The sequence below is a fragment of the Pyrus communis genome, chromosome 10 (genome assembly GCF_041283825.1).
Source record: "Pyrus communis isolate YQ-2024b chromosome 10, ASM4128382v1, whole genome shotgun sequence".
Taxonomy (NCBI): Eukaryota; Viridiplantae; Streptophyta; class Magnoliopsida; order Rosales; family Rosaceae; genus Pyrus; species Pyrus communis.
In genome coordinates, this window is record NC_142574.1 from 16,194,290 (window position 1) to 16,219,727 (window position 25,438).

Here is a 25,438-nt window from a genome sequence, read left to right on the forward strand (position 1 = left end):
ATAACATCAAACAAATCGAGTCTCGCACTTGAAAACATTTGCACTTAATAATTTATTATTTACACAAACAACATATCCAACAGCCACCTTATACCACTGGTTGGCACATATTCTACAAGAAACACAGCATATTCCTAACAAGGCCACGCTGTGGCCCACGCAGTATGTACAAAGAATATATACATTATGTACAGCTGACCGCTGCTTACCAAAACGGACACCACCTGCAAGAAGCACAAGAAACGTCGTTAGACAAACGGACTTTCAGCATGACGTCCGCATCTAGATTGATTGGTTTTCAACTTTTCATCCGTTATGTAATAATTTAGCCATTCACTCGCCAAATGCTGATCGAGCGACAACGAGTGTAGGCATTAGGTGGCTCTGATCCGACCAAATAGGTGTGTCAGATGCGACATTTAGGGCATCGAGATCCCAAACCAATCATAGGTTGTCTAAAACCAATAAACTTCATACGTCAAAGCCCCATTCATGTCGGACAAGAAAGGATTGAATGAATACACATGCACACGTGTTTTAATTATTCTAAATCTATGTTTAAAGAAACTGGAGATGAGAGGAAAATTTGGAAACATCTTACCCGACATAATTTTGGCATAAATTTTCGTGAGATGATGCTTGGATAATCAACTTTTGAACTTGCAGCTTAACAGATAAACCATGTTCAACTTCTCGACTCTCTCCAGAAATCAGCGTGCTGTGGTCAATTGCATGAATAGAAGTGGAAGCTACAGTGGAGCCAGTAGAAAAGTCACGTCCAGTAAGTTTATTACTCATCCGAGCCATGACAACCACAGCACGCTCATTCAAGACCTCATTAGCATCACCCAGTTGATTGACAGCCTGCACGGAAAACAATATAATGAGCATAACCAAAAGCATCATTTTCAAGCATCCCAAGCTGAATTTCTGAAATACCTGAAGAAGTTCCCTTTCACGAGCACCTCGTTGAGGGTGGGGAAGCTCTTTATTTTGAGCAGGTTCTTCAGCATCCACAACAGGAGTAACATTATTATTTCCATGCATTGACATTTGAGGAACTTCATTGAAGTTGAAGAGACGCCAATTGATGAGAGGATCGTGGACAAAGGCCTGAAAACAGGTAAAACTAAATATTAGCTTCCTTACTAAAGGATTCAAAGGAGACACAATTTACTGTTGTTCGTTCAATAGGGCAGCACCATCAGTATTAACAAAACCACACCCATCCACAATTCCACCCCATTACTTTGAAATTTTAGATTACTATTGCTTGCTGTGAATGGATGCTTTTCAATGGCATTATATGAAGACCCAGCTATGGGATATCTTGACCTGGATGTTATCACCTATATTGCTGTAAATAATAGTTCATATAACTCTTTGATCAATTTTCCTTGCAGGTTTATCCAGAAAATGGCCGATTATTATCCTAGTCGAATCGGTGCCAAGTAAAATGCTTCAGAATGAATTTACCCTAAATCCTAATAAAATAATATACATATATATATGAATATATACATATATATACATACATACATACATATATATATATATATATATATATATATATATATATATCTATAAAGGCTTAATGAACACGACAATCTTGTCACCATACCTCCATCATTGCCATAACGCTATCTTTATGTGTTCGTAGAACTTGCATCACATTTTGACAAGTTGAACGGAAGTTGCCCTCTATACCACTAACTTCCATTGCTTTCACAAGCATTCTAGTCAACCGAAAGGGGACCTGAAAATACATAAATATTTATAGTGATTATATATGGAACTGTGTTTTAAACATTAACTAAAGGCACATTGCAATGTAGTGTCATGCCTTCTCAGGAAACTTTTCCCGGTTCATAGAGGCCTCAAAGCAGTCCCCAAAATCAATGTGCAAGATCTTCCCACTGTAAGCAACAGAATATGAGATGCTCCAAAGTTAACAAGGGAATATCAGATCCAAGTTACCAATCCACTACTAGTTGGTCCAAATTTCATTCATCAACAATTACATACCTATAGCGGTTCAGCATAAGATTGCTTGGGTGGCGATCACCTAAGCCAAGAAGGTACCCAACCTGATAAAATTCAGTTAGTCCATAATTTCACAAGCAGAAACATGTGAGATGTTTAATGGCCACATTGTGGTTATCCACCACCCCACAAATCCCATAAGTCAAATCCGTTCATTTTCATAGGTACCCATGAAAGGATCATCCATAGAAATTTTTTCCAAATTGGAATAGTTTAATCATTTAATTATCATCTTTATCATTTTTATGTTTATTGAAAACATAGGTGTTATGTATTTAATATTTATTCGGAAACAACTAGACCTTTGGCAGGGATGATCTTCGAAAGATACCTAAAGATATGGTTGGAATCACCATATCACTTGGCAGTTGGTACCACAATGTGGTCCTAACTTCTCTTAAAATGAGGGCATTCTCATTCGGCAATGTAGTCTAAACTTTTCTTAAAATCAGCGCATTCTCATTCTCATTTACATACATATGTATGAATACTACAACGAAAAACACATATATGCTCGTGTGTGTGTGTGTACACCGCGTGTTGCAAATAACAAATAAAACACCTACCATGCTCATGACTGCTAAACTTCTCGTATAGTTTGTCCTCCTCTCCAGCCATACCTCAGAAGTGCGACTTTTCAGCCAAAGAACCTATCAAAAGCAGCTCTATACACCTTGAGAAAAGGCACTCAAAGCAACCAATAAATACATGAAGAATATGCAGTTGGTAAGAACCATACCCTTTCAAGGTCATTTCCCTCTGTATTTTGCAGGGCATACTCAAATACTTCCACTTTAGCTATGAGTGGCAAATGATCATAATCCGGAGCAAAACTTAGCATATACTTGTGTTCTTGATTTAGAGTGATCTGAAACCAAGAAAGCATTTATAACACTCCGATAAATACAACTACACCAGTCTAGGAACACACCCCTTTACATACACAGACAATGCAAGCCTATGCTAACACTCCCTCTTAATGTAAGGCTGGAGACACTCCGCTACCCCCCTACATGGGCAGGAGATATGAACTGACCATCAGAACAGCTGACTTTATCCATGGGTATAATTATCCTCACAAATCAGCTTAAAAGGAAATACTGTCCATATGTTTATAACCATGATTCTCACAGTTAACAAGATGAAGTGGTGCTATGTTAACATATATAAGAAAAAATATAAAAAAATAAAAATAAAAATAAAAAAGCAATCAAAGGGAACCAACTCACCTTTCTGGCATCTCTGTACTCCCTGATGAGATGGTGAAGCGTGTCACAATTTGGAACCCAACCAATTAGTCCACTGTTTGGAGACAATGGAATGACAGAATATCGTTCAATGGAGAGATCCTTTTCCTCAGTTTTTCTTGAATTCTCCAGTAGTGTATTCACCAAACCAAAAAGCTAAAAATGTCCATGTGTTATTAACATAGCGAGGAGAAATATTAAGGTCTATACAGAAAGAAGAAATACAAACTTAGGAACCTTGGTATCCAAATATTTAACCATTATTTAGGTAAAGAGGAAGAGATACCTGCATGACGCGTTCATCTTGGCGCAAATCTTCATGTCCCTTCAGCAAGAAGGCATAATCCTCACCATCACTCCCATGAATCGTCAATTTCCTTGGTCTTTGTTTGGATGTTATGACAACAAGTTGGCGTGCAAATGATGCAATTGTTACAACTGGAGATTCTGCAATATGAAATTTATCAATTTATTAACTCAGGTTGAATGCCAATACATGTCGACTATTGTGAAATTGTGTGCTTACCAGCACGATATGTGCCTGGAACAGCAAGCTCCAAATTACGACATTCCAACAACTCTGGTGAAACGGACTAGTAACCATATGTAGAGAAAATGTCAGTGCATATATAATGACAATGCAAGAAGTCAAACATGAAAGGAGAAAAAGATGTCCTTACCTCTAAGTCCAGAGTAGTAAGACTCTGCAGCTGCTTATCTATTCGTCTAAATACATGATAATAAAGATCCCAAGCCTGATCAACCCATAATTTAAATAATTAGTATACATAACTCAAAAAAAAAATTGATGCCACAAACCTATGCATTGCTGTAGAGAAGCAGTTAACATCCATATTAAATCCATTAACTGTATAGTTATACAACTGAAAAATTGATGAAAAAAGTTTAACACAGTTCATACTAATCACAAATAAACAAACTTTAAACTAATGACAAAAGAAAAGGCAAGTGTAGGCTTGAATGTAAGTGAGATTAGTTGGAAAGTGTAACAGGTAAGTTGTTGGAAAGAGCAGGCTCACACAATACAACTGACTTCAATAGTGGAGAAACAAAATAATAAAGGAAAACCATGAATTGGCAAGTATGTTTCCATTGTATCTAGAATAAGGATCCAACTCACACACACTCGATAACAGATTGACCATTTATGACCTAACAGTTCGAAGATACTAATGAATTCAAGTCATTCTTGAAGAAAGAAAAGGCTTAACTAATTCAAAAAGTAAAACCACCGAACACTTTGCTCTAGAAAATCTTCATACCTGAGTAAGCTCAGCATCTTTCCCTGTTCTCTTATATTTCATGCAACAGTCATAGGCCTCCAGCAATTCATGACGATAAGCCTAAGATTCACACCATGGTGATGTAGTCAAAAGTTAAAAACTTAAGCATAGAGTTCCAGCGAAGGTTTGAAGGGTGAGAAAGTGAAACAGCAGTTTATTTCATGTAGGATTTAATACTTTGATTTGGCGTTTAATTTCACAGTTAATTATTCAAGAGGTTGGAAAATTAATGTTGACTGGCACAAGATACAGAAATCATTTTAAAACCAAGTGCAGCTAAAGCGAAGAAACCAACCTCAATGAATGCTCTCTCTTTTATGGTGGTTTTGTTCTTTTTAGCTCCTTCCTCAAGCATTTCATGCAGTGGCTCCAATACTTTTAGCATTCCTTCAATGTTATGTTCGCCAAAATACAGGCGACTAGCTTCTTCCAGACCCTCATGCCACATTTCATGCCAAAGTATTGCAACCCGGATTAGTTCCTTTGACACAAGCTGTGCCTGTAGCCAAAATCAACTTTCTGTAAGGGTTTTTTATTGCCAAACAGGGAGAAAAAACTTGGAAAGTTGATGGAAATTAAATTGAACTATTCACCTGATCCACAAGGACACCACTATGCTGTCGAACTTTGTCAACCACTTCTTGAGCTGCAGCTCTACGTAAATTACTTATTGATTTACATGCTACAAGAAGAGGGTACATAAGAGCCTGCGAAAGGAATTGAGTTACTATAGTACTTCAGCAAGTCTCAATTATATAAATTGTTGGCATTTATAGTTGCTGCAAGACATGCTACAGGAACTTCACAAAATGAGACGGATAGTACTATTCACACACCCATTTTTACCTCCCACACACCCTTGTTAACTTTTGGCCATTGATCTTCTTCAATTTATTTGATCCAGCGACCAGAAATTGAAAGGGGTGTGTGAGAAGTAAAAAATGGGTGTGTGGGTAGCACTACCAATGAGATTTAACGTACAAGTTAAGGCAGCGCAAAGGCACGACACACTTGGAGGCTACATCTCGTATATCAAGTGAAATCCATAATTATAAAGTGAAAAGGAGTCACTAAAATAAAGAACTAGTCTGACTGAAGAATGTTTTAGCTCATTGTGTAGGTAGTTGACAGTTTTAGTTTCGGCTTTGTTTGCTTTATGGTATGTTTGGGTGAGAGATCTGTAGTGCAGCACAATAAAAGATTAAAGGGAGGCACTTGAATAACTAGTACATTTTGAAAGCGAATTACACATGACTACTTGAAAAGATTCATTCGTAAATTCCTTGTTTATGTCTTTCTAGATCATGTGGTGCATTTCAAATCCTCCATCTAATGTTTTGTAGTTCATTTCTAACTGATTTATCCTAAATCCCTTGGTACTTGCAAATCCCTCAACTTGTCCTTGGTAATATTTCTATTTATTGTATAATGTTGTTTCTTATCAAATAACATATACATGATTGGTTTTCCACTACACATTGTGAAACTCAGACTGAAAGTGGAATGCCATCCAAGAATTTGTGTCATTAAAAAATACCAAAAATCAGTAGAATAATATTCACATGCTTGATCTCTGTTCTTCTATCAGTAAAATAGATAAAACTCAGACTGAAAATGGATCACTTTGTGTTGTGAAGGATTGATGCAAAAAGACAAATGACAAGGCCTCTCCCGCCCCTTCACATATAACAAACAATGCAGGAGATAATCAAGGATAGATCATTTTTGAAGCACATGCTAGTTTTAATTGACATATTATGGTAAACAAACAAATACAAAAACACGCGTATGAAACTTCAAATAAAAAATCAATGTAAGAAATTTTACTGGTACATCAACATCTAGCCCTACAAACCAAATTCGCAATCTTGATATTCATAAAATAGTACAAAGTACAAAATCATCAAAATACAAGTAAAAGATCATCAAAAGCATACCTGTGGATGACTTTGTCCAATTCGCACCAAAAGCGACTGTATCAGTTCCCTCACAGCATAGTTATTAGAATGTATCCTGGCGATTATTTGAGGCAAAACCACCAGCCATGTGTTAATATTAACATGTGCAAACCCTTTCTGTAGTGCCATTTGCACTTCTGCAGTAGCTCCATGGTTGAACCACAACGTAAGAAGACGAAGAATATCCTGAAGCACATAACAGAAATTATATGACAAACAATATTTGGGAAATAATACAGATATTACAAATGAGAATAATATCTTTCCTTTTATGCTTTTATCAGGATATACAAATGCATAGTCAGATATCTATTACAATCCTCACAAATCACAGATAGCAGAAGATACTTAGATTCCCACCACATAACCCAATTTTCACAGCATGAATGCCTTTCTCAGATTATAGAAATCGCAGTTTGCATGCAAGAACCTGAAGTTGTAAAGCCATTGAAAATTTGCAATACATAGAAACCAGAAAGTTATCAAAAATTACTAAATTTCAAAGAAAGCAGGTGATTTTGTATAAAAGAGAAATTTTTAGAACAGAAATCAAGTGAAAAGCCGAGCTCTTCAAAGGCAGTACAAAGACAAATTGAACACAATCATACAACATACCCAAATCTGGCTCAGGCTGAACAGGTAAGTCCAGAATGGCATTCGTGTTGCAAATAAGGCTTGGTCAAGGAACAATATTTACCTGTAAACTATCATCAACACCTTTGGTATTCGCTGAACATGCTATTGAGTGAAAATATCCAGTGACCGCTGCAACAACAAACTGTGACGCAACACTTGCATAACCTCTTACGGTATAAAGTGACATCACTGCTGTATTAAACAGTGCCCACGTGTGCCATGCCTTGGCCCATTTATTGGCACATTGAGTTGCAGTGCGGAAGGCATTGAGAATTTCTACACAAATTATAATTAATCAACAAAAGATTGATAATTTCTGCTGCCGTTATCTGGAACTTAGATAAGCAAAAAATACCTTGTATAGAATCATCATCCAATCCAGGAGAAAGAGCCCAATTCCAGGCTCCCAATTTGAGATACACACGGGCGATAAGTGGAACACTTGGACTACTAGAGCTCATCAAGCCAGTTGGTGTAACTGGTTGAATACTGGGTGGACTTGAAAGCTCTATTGCCAAATTCTGAACCACATTGCGACAGCCAAACAATTACACAATAAGAAATTTTGGAAGTAGGTAGTGCATAGGTAGTTGAAGCAGAAGTACTCGCTCATTAGTGCTTACACAAAAAGGGAAACATTTTCTACCTGTAGCCTTGCAAATGCTTCCTTGCGCTTAACATCCTCTCCAAGCGACCATTGGTATTTCAAATATGCAAGCATCACTTGTGGAGGCCCATCGTACCGCAGGCTTTCATGAGTAACATCTTCAGGATCATACTGAACACAATTTAAACAATGTTCAAACAAACAAACAAACAAAATGAGAATAAATGCAAGCTAACATCCTTTGATAATTATGCATCACCAACCTGTAAGAGTTTGACTAAAGTAGATCTAGCCTGACTAATTCGCCCACTTTTCCGACAAAGGGAAGCAAACTTAAGCCAAGTGTCAACATCTTCTGTCGGAGGTAGAACAAGTGCTCTAACTGCTAAAAGTACCTGCCATACCTGCATATTCAAGTATGGTCGCATTTAGAAGTAGCTGATGCAGCCAGAAAAGTTTCAGTACACCAACCATGAGATGTGTATTGGCATGCATATGTTCTTGAGCTGGTGTTAATTACTGATAACCCCAGTCCAATTGTATGGAGGCATGAAACAGAACTTGATGGAATAATCTAGTTCTCTTAGGTTTTTCTGGAGTAGCAGCAATCACACAATTACTTTCTAGTATCTGTAGATATCAAGATTGTAAATACTATACTATATATTCACACAGATGCACAGACAATTTCATATCAATAAATTACATAAATACTGAGTTTTACTTTTTTTCCCAGCCGTGACCAAGTAAATATGGCCATGTCAAACCTCGTAGAAAAACAAGAGTAAGGGCTGCAGAAGTTTAACATAAACATTATCCTTTCATATTTCAGCTATAAATAACTAATTATAAATAAAGCATGTTCACCTCAACATTACGTTTTGCTCCTTGTATCCGCTCATTCCACATATTGCGAATAAGGGCCCGTCGTCCTTCAGCAACAGGGTTTACCAGAGGAAGTGTGCAATAATCAATTACCTGATTATAGATTTTCACATTAAAATTCATGCAACAAATATATAAGGGAACAACCTCCTGCCTCGCAACCCCTCCCAAAATGAAAAAAACAATGAGCAAACCTCCTCAAGTTCTGACAGTTGCTGAACACGGACCATATTGTTATATGCACGTTCATAGCTCTCCAAAACCTACAGAGTGAAGAAAGTCAATAATCACAGTATCCGAAGGGAAAAACTATTACATGCGGAGTGCTACTGTAGTAGCAGCATATTACATCGCGAAGATAATGATATCAAAAGTAATTCTGCTGAAAATGGAATGTATGGCTTTCTCTGACCAAGTTTTTCAAACCATATAACATCAGTAATACAAACATAACTTATAAACATAACACACCAATATTATTATATAGTAAAAACTCCTCTTAACAGGAAGAAACAGCCAATCAAGTGCAAAACATAAAGGAAAGACAAAATCAAACCACTGGAAACAAGCATATCGAAAGAGGTAACAACTTTGTCCTCCCAATCTCTGCACTTAAGACTAGAAAATCCAACATACTGAACACTTAGACGCAGACACGACTTTAACAATAGATGTCATTATTTCCTCTTCTCCTGTATATAGGTCGTTTGTAGTTAAGCACAAAGGTCCCAAACTGGTAGAGTAAAGCTCAGATCAGACAGACAATATATTAGCATTGAAATCAATATGGTCATTATTTCTAAATCCCAACAGAAGGCTTTAACCTCAGCATGTGAAACCCGATCACATCGACTCGTAGACATAACACACAAATGAAAGAGTTAATAAAGAAAAAGAAAAAAAATAGAAGACTCACCAAAGCAGCAAGCTCTGTTGCCAAGCATTTCCTAGCTCTTTCAACATACTCGCGTGCTTCATCATACTGTGTCCGGAAACAATAGAAAACAAAATAGAATAAGTCAAATACAATAAGAAATAAAGAATGTTCCCAAAGTGTTCAGGCACCCTTTACTGGTTGCTACTTAATATATCCTTTAGCTACACTGAGAACTTCAAATGTTTCTCCTCTGTAAGCAACATATATATATATATGTGTGTGTGTGTGTGCACTGTGCACAAATAATATAAAAACTAAGAAGCTGACTTGACTGCATAACAAAACGTGAAGTTGGAAATCCTCAATGATCACAGGTCCATGATGGACAAAGAGACATTCTGTTTCATTCAAATAAGTGGTCCTTCTAACCAGCAAATACAATGTATTATACTGTCTAATCTGTAAATAAAAAGTTCAACTAAAGTAGATTTTTTGCATATAGTAAAACAAGCTATATTGACTATTTATTAATGAAAAGCATAAATGTTTCCAATGGTTTTAATATTCTAATGGCTTGTAAGGCTGATCCTTGCTGATTCACAAATATTCTTACTCAAGTTAGGTTTAATAAATATTAGAGAAAACAGTAACACGAATATTCCATGACCTAAAAAAGGTGATATATATAACTTTTTTTTAAATGCCATAAAGTAGAATCTATCAATAGAATTGTATATTAAATTATCAAAAAGTAGATTATAGGAAAAGTTAATTGTACCTTTCCTCTTCGAACTAACAAAACAGCTCTAAAGAATGTGCCATTACTGCTTCCATCACCACTAGCAGCAGTGTTCCCCAAGCCCCTAAGTTTGGTTTCATCACCATCATCTAACCGTGACACATATTCTGCCATTTGATCCCACTCCCCCATGTTCCAAGCAGCATTAGCAGCCTAGCACAAACAAATTTGTTAAATTAGGGAAGTAAGGACATCAACAAGCCATGTGTAATCACAAACCAACCATTGGTGCCATTTCCAATCGAGCAGCCGGTTCAGCAGGGGTCCAATATTCCTTACACAGGTTGTTAAGCTCCTCCCATTGTGCCAAAGCAGCAAGGCATCGCATCCGACCTAAAGAAGCCACCAACACAAAGCATATTCAAAATGCAAGGAAAATTGATAATATATATAAAGACAAATGGTCACAAGATCCTAACAGATTTAAAGATATTTAATAATATTAAGCAGCATATTTAATAGCACATTAAATATAAAGCGGCATCCAAAACAACAATAAAATAAGCAATACAGACCTAAAGTGGCATCCAAAACAAGATGTGGACTCGACGCTTGAGAGGCTTTTGCTGTGTAGGCCTTGAGAGCATCGTCCCATCGCTGCAACTTCTCATACCTAAACACGTACAGAGATGCAGTGGACCAGGTATTATGAGTCATAATCTTCTGCAATGTTAGTTGAAACTAAAGTTGCTTTCTTTAAAATAAATGACAATTCAGCAAAGGGCATGGAAAAGGCACAACACAATTACAAAAGAAAATTTCATTATTTTCAACGGAAAAAAGGCTCCTGAAAATCCTATTGTCAAAGAGTGGCAGGAAAAAAAAAGGGTTTGTTACAAGGGAAAGAAAATTCTTGGAACGTTTACTGCTGAAAGTTACCATGACTCTTTGAGTTGGACATCCATATTTTGTTGGGCAAAGGTCAATATTCCAACTGCAGCCTGAGAAAATACAAATTTATTCATAAATGGCAGCCAATATTCACAGAAACATCAAACCTCAAAATATAGTACGGAAGTGGTATAAAGATTTTCTTTTCCAGAGAACCTCATGCTGGTGTAACTGGTTGTTTATATGTATAAGTGCTTCAACTACAGCAACAGGGTTGGCATCCATCTTCTTGGAGCGCGCTCCTTCAAATTCCATTTCTTTGTAATGCAATGCCTTTGCAAATGCACGACACTGAAATGTAAAATAGATAAGCAAGCATACATGAAACATGTAAGAGAGAACAAAAACTGGCACCACCACCACCACCCAACCTCCCCCAAAAAAAAGTAAAAAAATATATATAACTACACCTTTTCTGCAAGAGCACCAAGCAGGCGAATGTCTATAGGAAGAGGCTTCTCATCATGTTCCATGAACTCTGCCTTCAGACACAATTAATTAAACAAAATCAACAAAAGTCAAACCAGAGAAACAGAATCTCATGCAAGAGAAATTTGATGCAGGACATAGTTTCCTTTCTTTTCTTCTCCTTGTTTCATACAGAACCTCTAGTTGTTTAGTTTGTGTGTGTATATATATATATATATATGACATACAGAACATACATGATTCCTTTTCTTCTCCATGACATATATGACATTTAGACTTAGAGCAGAAATATGGTGATGGTTAACATTCCTAATAGAATTTTTTTTTCATTATTTATTTGACAAGTGCTTGTCTAATTTTTCGTATGTTTGAATTTGAACTGTAGGTTTTTTTTATGGACACTTTTTCCCATGAGATCCCAATATAATATTTCTCTCACTTAAAATCAGTCCCGCATAGATAGCATGAACTCGACTACAAATGTGTGTGTGTGTGTGTGTAGGAGATCCTTTTATAAGGGAAAGTAAGAGATCACATTGGTGGGCCCAACTTAAATGTTATCTGATGATGCAAGCTGTCTATGGTTAAGGATCATTCTTACAAAAAGTCAGCAAAGTTTGAAATAGTTTTGTTATCAAATTATGATCAAACAAATAGACAAACACGCTGTCTCCAATAAAAACTGAACTAATGGGGATAAATTGATAATAATCATGTTATGCATAACATTTGTTAGCAAAATGTTACTGACACGTTCCTGCTTTAACTATAAATGGACACCCTCAACAGAGAAAACTATATACATTCGTACATACAAATGTGTAAATGTAATCATGCAACGAGGCTTTAAGCATTCCAAGCTAAAATCACATGATTCATGTCCTGTTACATTGATTTTAGGAGTAATAATATAATGAAAAAGATATACCAAATTAAGAAGTGTTGCCAAAATTTCAGGAGGTATATTTGGGGATGAAAATGCCATCTCCAAACTTCGAACTAACTGTTTCTGACTAGTCTCATTCAGCTGTGCCCAACAGCTGACAAAACCAGCTGCAAATAGCTCCCGCCCAACAAATGGCTACAAAAAGCAGGATATCAGAGCCCAAACTCCAAAAGAAGTACTATAAAAATAAGTAAATATGTAACACTCATCATATGCTTGTTCCCCATGTTTTCAATATGTTCTAATAATTATAATCTATGTCTTTCTATTTTACAATTTGTGTATCCCAATACAATTATGTATTCTTTTAAAGTATAAGTTGACATTTATTTATGTCATATAACAAATTTAATTAAAATTAAAAAAACAGCCTAGGCCCCCGCCCATACATCTAGGTGCTTGGCCCTTTGCCTGCCACCCGACTAGACCCTAATGCCATTTAGAACCTTGGTAATACCTGCAACTGTGCAAGCCTTGCACAGGTTCGTAGGGCAGGAGAAGGAGATTCCTTCAGAAGTTCAATACTAAAATGTCTCATCCATTCTGCCCAATCTTCTTTGGTACTGCGCTGAGAAGCCTCCCCAGCAGTGCGTAATCGACCATCATTGACCTGTATATAATTTGTAGAAGTCAAAAATCAACTTACAGCCAAAATAAAATAAAAAAATAGTATTAGCATAAATAAATAAATATGCATCTCAAAGACATAAATAAGCAGCACAGCAAAACAGGAACAGTTAATACTAGCATTGAATAAAATATAATAGATCATGTCATAATAACCATAGCCAATTCCAATAGCGAATAAAAGGAAAGATTGTCATGTTTAACAACCATATTACGTGCTAAGTTAGATGAAATTAGCATCAACGTAAAGATTCACCAATTACATAAACAAAAGTTCAAAGAAGAGGTTCTGCAGTAACATACCCTATGCACTGTGTTTGACACCAACCTCTATACTTGCAAAACAGTTGCCACTAAATTTGAATTGGCTATGCAGTACACGATCTGCTCGACATGTCATTCCTAATAAGTAATAGTTACACCTAAATGCCTAGGAACTGCTAGCCACTGCACTCAGCATGTTCATATATCTAAATATGATCTCACAACATTGGTCTTCCAAGAAGTTTTGACTGCAGCAGTGAGAAACACTATCGCACACAACTTATAGAACATGTAGCCACGGGAGAGATACCTGATGGCCTCGAAGTTGTTTCTGCATATCTGACCCATTATCATAAGGGTCAATCTCTAAATCATTCCAACGGTCAGTAATAACCTCTACTGGAAGCCGTCTGCTTAATCTTTGAAAAGTTGTACTCCCCAAAATTAGAGGTTCACGTCGCTTCAACCGCCCTTCAATTTCCTCAAATTCCTTATGCTGAAATGAAATAACCTTTTTTACTTGAGAAGCAAAAGTAAGAAATCAAAAACAATTTCTTTTTAAAGAAAAAATAAGGCACTAAAGGCAGGGAATGAGGAAGACCCTTAAATTATGTTTCAGCAGAAGTTTGTGTATTGATGGGATAAAAATTGTGAAGTCCTCCCCAAGGGCATGAGCTAGACAACAAAGGGCATCAACAGCATCCTTCCGGAGCTCATTGTTCTTGCTGTAATACAAAAGTTTAAACTGCTATGATTGGTAGATAAGTATTCCACGGTACTAAAGATCCCAGATCAGTCTTAAGCCACAAGTTATAACATCAAACAGAAGAAAAGGTTCTCCCAAATTATTCATAACGTAAAACCATTAAAAACAACCTCAGAAATATTCAGGGGATACACACCAAACAAGAAGGAACTCATGCATACTGATCCACAAGTCACCGCCCTCCACCCCAAAACAAAACAAAAAAACAACATACACATAAAAAAATGGAAAGCTCGAAAAAGTGAAACAGAACTCACATCCTCAACTTTCAGGCAATGCAATCACAGAATCAGAGTGACAGAATGAGCATTAAGTTAAAGAAAGATAGAAGTTTAAGTCCTGACTTTCACAGTTTAACCATCCATATTATACATTACAAAATGGTCTCAAACAAATATTTATAAAATAAATATACGAGAATTACAATGAAATGGAAGCAAGCTGTCATTAATTGGAATTCACTTCAAAGGAAAGGGAATCTGTTCTAAAACAAGCAATAATAGCAGCCAAAAAAATAGATTTAGTAGTTGCGAAACACCCAGAACAAAGTTTGAATCATCTAGAAAGTTTCAACAGAAAAGGAGGATGTGTTTAAGAAACTTGAAGACAATTTTCAACCAATGTCTAAAAAGACCAACAGTTGCACAACAAGATCGGATGATAAAGCTAATGGACAGGTGATGAAAAGGAAACGGACCCATCTAAGACTAGCTTTAAGTGATGCACGAGAGAAGATATGTGACCAGCAACCTGAAAAATAATAATCACACATTACAATCAACATGCTGTCCAAGAACAATATATCCAAATATAACTGGAGTAAAAAATAGAGAGTAGGGGGTGTGATGACAACCTGCACACGAGGGATCAGTTTCGTCAAAGTTTTAATAGCAGCACGTCTTATGTCCACAGAAGCATCAACTTTAAACAAGCGAATGAGTGCAGGAAGAAGAAGATGCATATGTTCATCCAATGTTCCTACATTTTGAAACTGAAATGAGTCTATACAGGTTGGCATATATATACTCAAGAATAGCAGCTTCACATTTTCATCATGGTAAAAAATGTTTAATAAAATGCTTTTTGAGCTCCAAGCCTCCAACAGAGGAAACCATAATGTTCTTTGGAACTTAAAAGTCCCATACAGCCAGCCTCAGGGACCTTTGAAACAAAAACCCAACCTTAGAAACAAAAACCCAAAAAGTCTTTGTATCTCCAAATCTAAAAAGATAACAAGCAATTTTGCACAATCCGTTAATCCAAATAGAAAAGGCACGATAAAGCTATCAGTTATAAATGCAACATTATAAGCTATCTAAAAATTTGATGCCCCTTCACTTTAAATCTCCATCAACATCTGATGACTAATCTATTTATCAGAATGCAGACACAAATTAAACAAATAAACCCAGAGCCTTATGCTTATAGATGGAAGGCTTTCTTCCATCAGTCTATAAACTTCATACCCAATCACTTTGAAGTTGCCAATGTCAGTAACTACTCATGGTCAACAATTACCTTCCAAATTGTTAACCAATAGTTGAATACCACTTGATGCTTATTCTTAGATTGCAGAATTCGAATCTCAAGTTGTGCTTATATGCAGTAATTTTGCTCCCAAGACTTTGTAGTTACCAATGGAACCGAGTTGTTCCAAATTTTTAATATGTATCTCCGACAGCTACATTAATACAGCTTATGAACAAAACAAGGTACAGTTTTTTTTAATAAGGAATCATATTATCTTCAGCAATTTTCTTTTTAACCCTGCAGTTATTAAGTCATAATCAACACAAAGGAACTGTTCTAGATATAATAGGAGCATACATTTGCCCACTATTTTGGGTTCCATCTAGATTCTTGAGTAAAAAAAAGAAACCAATATTCAAGCAAGATTTTCAAATTTGAATATTCTATTCGTGAATGTTACAACGAAGGGGTCAAATTTTCTAATTCTTGCATGTATTTTACATGTAACTCACTAAATGAAATTCCTTCTTTTTCATCTGGTTCTTTCTTGCACTACTCTTGGAGAACTTGCATATCTACACAACCACTTTCCTTAAATTCAAGCCACCATTTATTTTTTTAAAAGGATTTTCTTAACAAAAGAATGTACAAAAAGTGGATTAGAAATCCACCAACTAAAATCAAACCTAAAGTACTAAACTAGACCTCTCAAATAGGACTAATTTACAAAAATTAAACTTGAAACTAACTACAGTTGCTAACCATCCAGCATTATAGAAGAAAGAATAATCCCTAAACTCAGTCGAAACAGATGCCCAAAGGTTGCCCAGTATCTAGCTTGGTCCCATAGTTCACCTACTCCCACTCCCTTAAAATCTTCCAAAAATCTTCTATTACACTCCATCCAATTCTTCAAGTTGCCAATTTAATTCTCAAAAATCTATGATACTTTCATATCATTAACAAACTAATCCAGTCTTACAAGGACTTTTCTTACAAGACTTGAAATATAAGTTTCTAATATCAATAAATGTCAATATATTAAATGAGAAATGAAGAGTACTAACCACCAAACACTTCAAGGGTACGGAGGATGTCCAGAACATAAGTATAATCGTTGTACCGTTCTGCATCACTTAGAACTTGAATACAACATGGAAGAATATCAGGAAGGTACGTTCGAAATTCATCATTGAGAGCCAAGCAAAGCTGCTCCACCAGATGCAGAACCTGAGAAAGATTACAAGAGGACAGAAAAAAATCACAATGGGAAGTTCTTTTTAAAAAAAGTACTACAATTTCAAGCACAAAAGATCAATCTCATTATACGACCAATTGTAACCAATAAGAAAAGGCCAAACTTACTGGATAACCAGGTTGAGGATGGCCAGCAGCAGGAAAACTGAAGGTTGACCATAGTTCTGAAATTAGAACGAGCAACTCATGCAGATATTTCCGAATATGCTGCACAGCACATCATACCATATGTGATCATCAAGAAATTATCCACAATCATCACATGTATGAAAACTTAAAAGCCGTCAAGACATTTATACCTGACGCACAATAGACACTAGTGTGCCAAGCTTCCATGTTATAAAATCCTTTAAAGCATCATCACATGTCCGGACTATATGTAAGAGATCAGGCAAAACCTACAGATAAGAAAAATAAAGACGCACCATTTAAAGCCAAAAAGACAAAATCAAAAGTAAATGCACCAGCACATGAACCATCGATAAGCTAAATAACAGGTCTAATTCGAGATGAAAATGGACAGTAGAATAGTCATGATAAATGAATCTTGTTTCTTTTCGAAAAATTGATAAATGGAAATGCAAAGGCATGAAACTTAACATGTATTTTGTACAAAAAAGGAAGAGAACGTTAACACAATTCACATCCATCAAACTAAGATTTAAAAGGAAAGTACATGTGCTTTTCTGTACACCTGCATTCACACACATGTTAATACATGTGCGTAAAACCTAAAACGAAACCAATCACAATTGAAATGTTTGTACACTGACCTTTGGTAAGTATGGAACACAACCAAGACCCATCGACTAACCTCACAACAAAAAAGATAATATTAGACATAAAAAACTACACAAATGGTAAGAATATCAAAATACAATCTTATAAGAAGAGTAAATCAAAAAACAATAACCACATGACTATATGCTAAATACCTTGAATATGAACATAAGAGATCCGACCACCTTTAGGTGGTAAGTAGCAAGTGAAGGGTCCCTAAGTATACGCATGAGCGAGTTGATTGCAACCTGTGGTCATAACATTGTAACACAACGACAGTCATTTATCATATTGATGTGCATATTATATAAATGGATTTTAAGTTGTGGATCCAATCACCATAGTCCATTGATTGTGTGGACAACGCAAACGCAATCAGTGACCATGAGGAGCATCATTGTAATCAAATATATATATTTATACACATCCATATAATAAAATACAAAGGTCCTAGCAGGTTTGATGTGCTACCGTAGAATAATAGTCTTCTGAGGTTGCAAATGATGGCCACAGGTCCATAGGCAATTCATCCACAGACTGAAAGTGTTGACCAGATTCACTCGCATTACGGGTAACATCTCCATGTGACCCAGGCAGGCTTTGTTGATTTCGTTTATGCACATGAGGGTCTAGAGCACCCATAATTCCGAGAACCTGATGAAGCCCAAGAACAGGTTAACATAAAAAGTTGGCTACGGTTAACAACCATGCAATCTAATTAAGAAGTTACCTTTAGTACTTCACGTCTTGTAGACCATGCTAATTCACCGTTCAGTAACTTCAAGAGCAAGCCAAGTAACAGTGGATATTCATTGTATGGAGTTATGACATACCTGTCAAAATCAAAGAACAAAGGTTTCCTAACACAATCCAAAATATAATACAGGACTTCACAAAACCCGATGCCAACAAAGTATCTCAAATCAATGCTGCATGTTACCAAATATGTGGACCGAGTCTATCTTCTATAGTTCACAACACCCAAAAGTAAGTTGAAACATTATATTCTAATGGAAGTGGTTGGCCATGCACACTGTTCTAAAAATCCCAGCCTGGGCACTAGGCAGCTAGCCACCACCCTGATTAATCCCTAGGTGTTTGAAAATTAAGAAAGAGCGCCTAGACCTGCTTAGGCACCCACCTTGACCGCCTAGGCACCCACCTAGCTCGTCCAGATCCACCTAGCACCCGCCTAGGTTGCAACTCTCACTTAGACAGAAAATAGAAAACTTTCATTTTGCATTTTATTTTTTTCAATAAATTGTTAAGAGACTTGTTGAATACTTACTTAGATGAAAACACATTATGTGTTTGTTCCCCATGTTTTCAGTATGTTCCAATGCTTTATAATCTATATGTCAGTTTACTTTGCAGTTTATGTATCCCAATGAAAGACACTTATTTATATGATATATAATAAATTTACTTAAATCCGCCGCCCAACTAGCGCATAGCATCTTTTAGAACCTTGACCACGCATACATCAATTTCAGGAACTAGAGACTCAACCCTTGTTTTTCCATCTACCAATTCTCCCTCTCCAGTAAACAAGCTTCTTAAAACCAAAGAGATGCAAGTATAAAGCAGAGACAAACTGACTCCAGTAAAATAAGGTAATCCACTGTCTTCCTAGCTCACTACAGCACATGCAAGACCTAATGCAATATTATCTATTATCGGCTCATACCTCAAGGGAAAGACCCCTAATTTAAGGATAGTACTACGACATCTAACTATGGTTGGTGGGCTTCTTAACAGCTTAATATTTGAGGTTAACAGTTACTGGGCATAAGAGATTTGGTTGCCAAGAAATCTTTTGTTTGGAAGGGAGGAGGCATGGTTTGCATAACCTCACATACTAACTTGAATATTACTAAAACAACTCAACAAGGTATCAGAACCTAAGAGTAGTGGTTCTACCTACCCTATATTTATTTCTTTTTTACTATATTGACAAAAAGGAAAAAGAGCCCAAAGTTTAAAGACCAAATTGAGAATTAAATATTTATTCAATCAGATACTTGCATCAAATAATTATATAAGCATAAGCCTCAGTGAAGCTGTTTCTAACTCAAGATTAAAGATGAAAATGAAAAAAAATATATATAACAGAACCTATCATAGAGCAATGTAACAAACACAGTGCATACCCAGTGCTCTGTACAACTTGACCAAGAGTAGCGACCGCCACTTCCCGTTTGGTGACAGCTGCTCCATCCAGTAAAGCATCAACAATTAAAGGCATAAGCTCAGGAATGTATTTTCGCATTGCAAAACCACCCTAGACAGAAGTCCAAAAAAAAAAAAAAAAAACACTATTTTGTATCAGCACAACACAAAACAATTTTATAACAAAGAAAAAATTTATTTCTTGATTTTTTTTGTCTTGCCACCAAAAAGAAACACATTTTCATGTTCCTCACCAACTATGCATCAGACACCTCAATCCCACCACCTACCAACCTTCAACACAAATAAAACAAATAAAAAAAACACCATGATAGGTTAAAGACAAATATACCCACCACTTTAGCCAGATCCCCAACAGTTACAAGAACTCCACTAATAATGCCATTATTTGCGTTCACACCAGTGCCATCAGTAAGTCTTGCAACAAGTGCCTGAACAATCAGACATTACTATGAGATAGGGGGAAAATACAATTAATTAATGATAAAGGACTAAGATAAACAATCACTAAATGACTTATTAAACCTTGTGTATCGGAGCAATATATGGAAGTATTAGTCGTTCACAGTTTCGTATTAAACAACCCAGTAACTTCGCGCTTTCTTCCCGGCATTTGGTATCTGCACTGCTGACATAGCAAAACAAGTCAATATCTGACACTTTGACAGTTAATTCTAGCATTGATATCCATAACTGTATGTAACCAAAATTGATAATCCTTTCACATCACCTCTGCCCCAGGTAAGTCAACAACTGTATAAGATGCCGACGAAGTGCTGGAAGAACATAAGCAGGGTTTTTTTCTGACAACCTCCCAGCCACAGAAATTGCAAACTCTCGAACATCAAAATCCTATAACAACATTTTTTTTTTTAAGATGGGAAACACAAAGGAACAGAAATTTTCACAAACTCTATTTCACAAGTATACATTCCAGCAAAATCATACATCAAAACTGCACAGTTATATGGTAGAGAAAGCAAACTAAAAGAAAATAGTATCTAATATCACATGCATAAGCAGCAAAGCTTGCTTCCAATATAACAGATTAAGTCATGAACACATCTATCCAGAGTTAAAAAGACACCTCATCATTTAAAGCAGCAAAAACTGCGCTCAGACTATCAGCCTGCGCCAAAAAATCATCAAAACCTCTATTCCCATGAAGGGAGGAAAATATTGAATGACGAACAATAACATCAGCATCTGCAACAGCTTCACTGAGAAGCTTTTCCACAATCTGCAGAAAGGCCGATTTCTAGTTAACACGCATATACCAAGAAGGAGAAAAAGAAGATTAATACTACTCAATGAGATTTTGAGACTTCACATGATACATTACTATAAAGACATTGACAAATTATAATTACAATAGCAGACTGTAAAAAAAGATATCCAAATTCTTAAGTCTAATGCATATCTTCAAAACATGTTTTGCGTAATCACATATTACAGAGGGCAACATGTCCACTAGAACCGATCTAAAATTTAATGAGATACAAAACATTTCTAAAGAGTATTGCCTTCTATAAGCCTCCAAATTGCAAAGAAAGAAAAAAAAGGAATGTCCCCACAGCCAATGGACATCCTTAATACATGTCATATGACCCATATCAGCATATTTGAACTGGAACCTAAAGGTAGGTGTTTATAGGCAAAATACGGAAAGACATTATGCTAAACATACTATTAAATATGCTAGATAAGCACAAAATTGGTTTTACAGTCTACAAACAGTTCAAAAGAAACACAGGTTGGAATGTTTAGTATAAATTTTAATGTACAAAAACAAACCTCCTCAACAAGACGTCGTCGCTTTCCCCGATTTGCCCTACCAGAAGCATATTGCATACCAGAAAAGGAATTTGCAACTAATCTGCAACAACATAGGGCAGCATCTTTCCGGATGGCTCCATCATCATCATCCAAATATACAACAACTGATTCTCTTGCAAACTCAAGAAGGTCATGGCCCTAATTCATATATCAGCTTCTATGTGAGATTAAAGGTGCATTTAGGATTCACAATGGACAACGGTATTCACACAAACCTTGAAATTAAAACGAGCCAAAGTCTGCAAAGCAAGCTGCACAAGGGCTGAACCACTGAGGTCTGACGCTTGCTGAGGGACATTCATTAAATTTCCTCTACCCATGCCAACAGCCGACCTTCCCTGAGACTGGTGGGATTTTGAAAGAACCGCCGAAATGCAGTCAAGTAACCGATCTTGGATGGTAGGAAGCAAAGATGTAATACTGAAATAACAACCAATTGAACAGGGAACCAGTCAGTGCACATGGAAGACATAGACTAATCGCCAAAATTGTGCAAGGAGAAGCTCTTGAAAAACCCAGTGTACCTAGTAGTAATTTGCTCAAGTGCCTCAACAAGCGTAGGGGAAAGACCAGCAGAGAACATAACATCCAAAAGACCACGAACATGAGGTTCCATAGCTGGCCCCATTGCTTTTGCTATGTTTCCAACACAAGCCAAAGCCTCAAGAGAGGGTCTACCTCTACGTGGAGCAATCTGGAGAACAAATAATTAATACCAGTCACAGATGTGTCCACTATCACAATTATAACTCAACCTGCAGCCTACATACACAACACAGCAGAGATAAATACGATGGTGAGGACCACAATCACTCCAATCGACATACCGCATCACGTAAATGAGACGTTATTGTCGGCAAATAATGGACAAGTTCCCCGTCCAAAGCACCAGCCATCTCCCCAAGGGCAATAAAACCACTGGAGCGTTCTGCCGGTATTCGCAAAACTGCAAGAATATGATTCATACATATCTGCAAGAAATAGCATATACTTACACATTCAGGATGACGAACCGAAAATATAAATGAAACAGATTTCGCCCAAACCATTCTGCCCACCATTTACAATATAATAATAAAGGACAGTTGACAAACCGTTAAGTAGTTTGTGACAAATCGATCACGCAGAAAATGAGCAATTCGAGGTAGCAGCGAAGTTATGCTCAGGCGAACCAGCCTGTCCCGGTGCTCAAGATATCTAAGGACAATATCGGCAACTTCCCTGTACCTAGACATCATAAATTCACCTGTATTCCTGCCCAGATGAAATTAACTTTTTTTAAACTGATGAAGGAGCAGTTGATGGCTGGGTCAAAATGTCAAGATAGCACAAAGTAACACAGCACATGTACATTTTTACATGACTTAAAATAATTTAGGTTACTTGCTCGCACATTGCAACCACATGTAACCATTTTGGTTTTCCTAGGCTCCACCTAATAGAATAGAGTCACTACTAAAACAGGGTCACATAAAATTCTTGCAAAAACTTTATTCAAGCCAACAAGAATCCATTACACATTCGTATAAATGAATGTGCACAATAACAAAGTCTATTCCAAAATGGTAGTTAGAATTGCATGAACATATGTTCACGTGTCTCTTGAAGAACTGATCATCAACATGAGCTAATATGCATTTTGTACAGATGTGGTAGGGTTTCACTTACATTTGGCCAATCTTGTACATATGATACTTCTAGTGAACGACAATCATATTCACATTAAAAAAAAAGTATAGAATTACAAATGAAAATTATCATCCCCACGAACTCTACCAACCTTAAAAGTTCTCCAACTGCAAGCAAAGAACCATGTATGCTGTGAATGGAAGCATTTTTACCCAATCCATCTTGGGTAGCCTCAAACATACGATAATACCATTGCACACGCCAGCGTGTCTCACGTTTCTCAATAACACCAAGGCAAGCACGTAGAGCTTCCACAGCTCGCTCTCGAATAGGCAACACTGGATCCCTCAAAGCAACCCAAATAGCATCAACAAATTCAGGCACATGAACATTGAACACTGTTGAAGCGTTTTCTGCCATTTCCTATAATAAGAAAACATAGAGTTAACTATTTCCTATATCAAAATCTAATGAGAATAGCTAAAAAGAATTTTAAAGTTATATAGTAAAAGTTCTATGATATGAAACTTTTTTTAAGAATAGAACTTTGATGGGATGATATGAAAAGTTTCTTCACCTATAAATGGAGTGTCCCCGGAGAAACAACCTCAGGAGCGCTAATAAATAAATGAGTACAAAAGTAAAATTGTTGCACTTACTTTCAAAATCAAGACAGCGGCAAAACGGCGATACTCGACTCTATCTCCCCGCAACCAATCCAGAGCAATTTTTATCTAAGAGGACCAAGGCTTATCAGATACTTTACTATTCTAAATCATATTCTTTCATGTCAAGGGGGTACACAAAAATGCAACAAACCTGGCGTTCCACTTCATCTGCAGTCATTGCTCCCCCTGCCCTAGCAAGGTGGCCCAGAACTCTACTAGCAAGGACCAGAATATCAGGATCACGCTTTACCTCAAAAACAGTCCGTATGTAATTAGCAAACTTTGAAACCTTGGAGGAATTCTCTCCCAGCGCCACATCTATCAACTCATCAATAGCTCTTAGAGCTCCCAAATTTTCTGCAACATCACTGCAATCCAGTAGAGATGAAATTCGATCATATAACTGATCCATGAAACGCGAAAATGCCTCTCCGTTGAGGTCACGGGCTTCTTCTTCCAGATGCTTCTTCAATGCTAACGAAGCCCCATCCTAGGAAACAACACAGTTTAAGCAGTTTAAGTCCTCTGTCATCAAACAAGCATAAAAGACAGCAACTTTTCCCGGTAATCTTCGAAAACCATCGGGCCCTTGAAACTATTAGCGTTGCTGATTAGAGCGAGTGAGAAAGTTATCGAATTTGCCTATAGTGAGTGAGGTGTGCTTAAAATTGGCCTATTATATTAGCTCCAATAAAACTAACATAATACCTAACAAATCGCACAATTCATAGCTTGCACTATCCACTAAACCTATTAGTTATCCACTTAACCTATTAACAAGAACGTGAAAAGTTGGAACGTCTCGGGAACCAAACAGAAAATAAGAAACAGAGAGCGATAGAGAGCACAAAGTACTGACCTTGGGGCTGCCACGGGTGCAGAGGTCAGCAAGGATGCGATTGAGCGCGTCAAAACTTCCTCCACTGGGTCCGGCAGAGCCGGGGCCGCAGAACCTGAGGGACTGCCCCGAGGCCGCCATGTGTCTCAGGCTCCCCAAACCCTAAAAGCCCCAACTTCTCTCTCCCACTCCCTCTCTTTGAAGCAATCGGATCTTCAAGGCATCGAAGATCCGCCGAGAGAGCAATGGCAGATTGATTCTTCCGCCGGAGACGATGGGAAATGTAGGCGTGCGAGTAGTTGCGGCGGGCTAAAGCGGGGAGAGAGTACCAACAGCTCTCTGCAGATTACGCTTCGAATTAACGCAATCGAAAGCGAAAGGAGGAAAAAAGGGTGGTTTGGGGGTTTTTGGGGTGGGGGGCTTATTGCGGCTGCGCGTGTAAATCTCGTTAATTCTTGGGTTTTGTGAACGCTCCCGACTCAAACTTTCTT

At 37.0% G+C, this 25,438-nt stretch overlaps 1 protein-coding gene across 1 annotated transcript; it reads right to left on the bottom strand.

Moving 5' to 3' along the window:
- Nucleotides 1-28: 28 nt before the first annotated feature.
- TOR (target of rapamycin) lies at nt 29-25,428 on the bottom strand. Its single transcript, XM_068468588.2, has 56 exons — nt 24,969-25,428; nt 24,261-24,599; nt 24,101-24,175; nt 23,593-23,864; nt 22,907-23,066; nt 22,640-22,783; nt 22,337-22,506; nt 22,028-22,232; nt 21,771-21,950; nt 21,064-21,216; nt 20,707-20,828; nt 20,502-20,601; nt 20,312-20,407; nt 19,937-20,067; nt 18,517-18,619; nt 18,258-18,440; nt 17,942-18,034; nt 17,780-17,815; nt 17,306-17,404; nt 17,115-17,213; nt 16,817-16,979; nt 15,133-15,257; nt 14,977-15,029; nt 14,115-14,238; nt 13,824-14,009; nt 13,080-13,232; nt 12,605-12,757; nt 11,658-11,729; nt 11,404-11,538; nt 11,236-11,297; nt 10,872-10,969; nt 10,580-10,689; nt 10,336-10,509; nt 9,597-9,662; nt 8,875-8,943; nt 8,663-8,773; nt 8,059-8,199; nt 7,835-7,966; nt 7,544-7,709; nt 7,250-7,464; nt 6,532-6,738; nt 5,188-5,301; nt 4,890-5,093; nt 4,574-4,654; nt 3,971-4,045; nt 3,817-3,883; nt 3,577-3,737; nt 3,273-3,446; nt 2,783-2,911; nt 2,610-2,693; nt 2,026-2,087; nt 1,844-1,916; nt 1,622-1,756; nt 940-1,113; nt 602-864; nt 29-224 (listed from the first exon to the last, which is right to left on the bottom strand). Exons 1-56 carry the CDS (start codon nt 25,086-25,088, stop codon nt 206-208), a joined length of 7,410 nt encoding a protein of 2,469 aa, XP_068324689.2. The 5' UTR covers nt 25,089-25,428; the 3' UTR covers nt 29-205.
- Between the last annotated feature and the right edge of the window lie 10 nt (nt 25,429-25,438).

What these genes read in the sequence shown, in the direction of transcription:
- TOR (XM_068468588.2), bottom strand. Translation starts at nt 25,088, where the DNA reads ATGGCGGCCTCGGGGCAGTCCCTCAGGTTCTGCGGCCCCGGCTCTGCC. An exon ending in CTCTTATGTTCATATTCAAG is followed by an intron (nt 17,816 to 17,941) that starts GTATTTAGCATA and finishes TTGTGAGGTTAG; the next exon opens with TCGATGGGTCTTGGTTGTGT. An exon ending in ATCCTCAACCTGGTTATCCA is followed by an intron (nt 16,980 to 17,114) that starts GTAAGTTTGGCC and finishes AATCTTTCTCAG; the next exon opens with GTTCTGCATCTGGTGGAGCA.